We start from the raw sequence: 2,271 nt of genomic DNA, 5'->3' as shown, positions 1-2,271 counted from the left end.
TTAAACCCTTACCTTCCGTCTTGGAGTCAATACTGTGTATTGGCTCCAAGGCAGAAGAGTGGTAAGGGTAGGCAATGGGGGTTAAGTGACTTGCCCAGGGTCACACAGCTGGGAAGTGTCTGAGGCCGGATTTGAACCTAGGACCTCCCATCTCTAGGCTTGGCTCTCAATCCACTGAGCTACCCAGCTGCCCTCTTGCCACTTAGTAATTTTGCAAGCAAGGGTAAATCCCTTCCTTCCACTGGACTTTAGTTTTTCTCTCTGTAAGAATGATGGAGTTGGAGTAGATGATCTCTCAGATTCCTTCTGGTTCTAATGATCTGTGTTCTAAGATTCTGTGGTTCTCTGATCCCTGTTGTTGTCAGATGGAGCGCATTCATTGGCCAGGCGGGGGGCAGCAGCTCCCCAGCTCTATCTGCAGCCTACCCTGCCAGCCCGGGGAACGGAAGAAGACGGTGAAGGGCATCCCCTGCTGTTGGCACTGCGAGCCGTGTACAGGCTACCAGTATCAGCAAGACCGCTACACCTGCAAGACCTGCCCCTATGACATGCGTCCCACAGAGAACCGCACGGGATGCCAGCCCATCCCCATCATCAAGCTAGAATGGGGCTCCCCCTGGGCTGTGCTTCCTCTCTTCTTGGCCGTGGTGGGCATCGTGGCCACCCTCTTCGTGGTGGTCACCTTTGTGCGCTACAACGACACGCCTATCGTCAAGGCCTCCGGCCGGGAGCTCAGCTATGTGTTGCTGGCTGGTATCTTTCTCTGCTATGCGACTACCTTCCTCATGATTGCTGAGCCAGACTTGGGCACCTGCTCATTGCGCAGGGTCTTCCTGGGTCTGGGGATGAGCATCAGCTACGCCGCGCTGCTCACCAAGACCAACCGCATCTACCGCATCTTCGAGCAGGGCAAGCGGTCAGTGAGTGCCCCTCGATTCATCAGCCCTGCCTCGCAGCTGGCCATCACCTTCAGCCTCATTTCTCTACAGCTGCTGGGTATCTGTGTCTGGTTCGTGGTGGACCCCTCCCATTCGGTGGTTGACTTCCAGGACCAGCGGACACTGGACCCTCGATTCGCCCGGGGGGTCCTCAAGTGTGACATCTCGGACCTGTCGCTCATCTGCCTATTGGGCTATAGTATGCTGCTCATGGTCACCTGCACCGTCTATGCCATCAAGACCCGTGGTGTGCCTGAAACCTTCAACGAGGCCAAGCCCATTGGCTTCACCATGTACACCACCTGCATCGTCTGGCTTGCCTTTATCCCCATCTTCTTTGGGACCTCGCAGTCAGCTGATAAGGTGAGCCTCAGGGAGGATCTGGGGGACACCTAGCATATGGTGGGTATAGGGGCCAGGGGACCTAGAGAGAAGAGAATGGATCTCCTAACTTGGCTTTCTCCATACGGCTTTTCTACTAGCAACTTTCCTATTCACTCCAAGTTTTTCCTTATTCTTTATTCTCTCACCCTCCCTTTCTTCCTTCCTCTGTTCCTTCCTTGGTTCCTTCATTCCTTCCTTCATTCTTTCCTTCCTTCATTTCTTCTTTCCTTCATTCCTTCTTTCATTCCTTCCTTTGTTCCTTCATTCCTTCCTTTGTTCTTTCCTTCCTTCATTCCTTCATTTGTTCATTCATTTGTTCTTTCCTTCCATCCTTCCTTCGTTTTTTCCTTCCTTTGTTCATTTGTTCCTTCTTTTGTTTGTTAATTCATTTGTTCATTCATTCATTCCTTTGTTTCTTCCTTCTATCTTTCATTCATTCATTTGTTCATTTGTTCATTCATTCATTCCTTCCTCCTTTCCTTCCCTCCCTCTGTTTCTTCTTTTCAGCGTCTCTTTCTGTATTTCCCTCTTTCCTTAACAGAAAAGAGAACCAGAATTAATTTTCAATAACACTCTTGTTGGAAATAGCTTTCTCCTCTGTGTGTTTCCTAGGGGAACTCATAGAACAGAAGTCAGAGATAACTCCTGGTTTATCTTCCCTGTAGTCTCCTCTCTCCCCTTCCTTATGCCAATTGGGAGTACCAGAGACTTCTGTGGGGCTTGACAACTCTGTACGCTACCCAGAGCCCACTTATCCTCTGTCTGTAGGGAGGCATTGAGTGCCCCCTTTACTCCAAGGCTATCAGCACCTCACAAGATTAGCTCTGGGAGCTGGAGTGAGTGCAGAGAAATGCAGGGGACCATAGGTGTTTCTGCAGAATGGAGTGGGATCTTTGTAAGGAGGCGGCCCAGGGAAGATGATTAAAGCCTCACTGATTTACCCTAGTCC

The 2,271-nt window shown here is 50.5% G+C and overlaps 1 protein-coding gene across 1 annotated transcript; it reads left to right on the top strand.

Annotated features, from left to right (window-relative positions):
* Positions 1-365: 365 nt before the first annotated feature.
* Positions 366-1,301, top strand: LOC123255597 (metabotropic glutamate receptor 4; the record flags this gene model as incomplete). Its single annotated transcript, XM_044684361.1, has 1 exon — positions 366-1,301. A coding segment is annotated over one exon (936 nt), but the record flags the coding sequence as incomplete, so codon positions are not given.
* Between the last annotated feature and the right edge of the window lie 970 nt (positions 1,302-2,271).

The sequence above is a fragment of the Gracilinanus agilis genome, unplaced genomic scaffold (genome assembly GCF_016433145.1).
Source record: "Gracilinanus agilis isolate LMUSP501 unplaced genomic scaffold, AgileGrace unplaced_scaffold49233, whole genome shotgun sequence".
NCBI classification, from domain to species: Eukaryota; Metazoa; Chordata; class Mammalia; order Didelphimorphia; family Didelphidae; genus Gracilinanus; species Gracilinanus agilis.
This window is presented reverse-complemented; position numbering and strand designations above follow the sequence as displayed.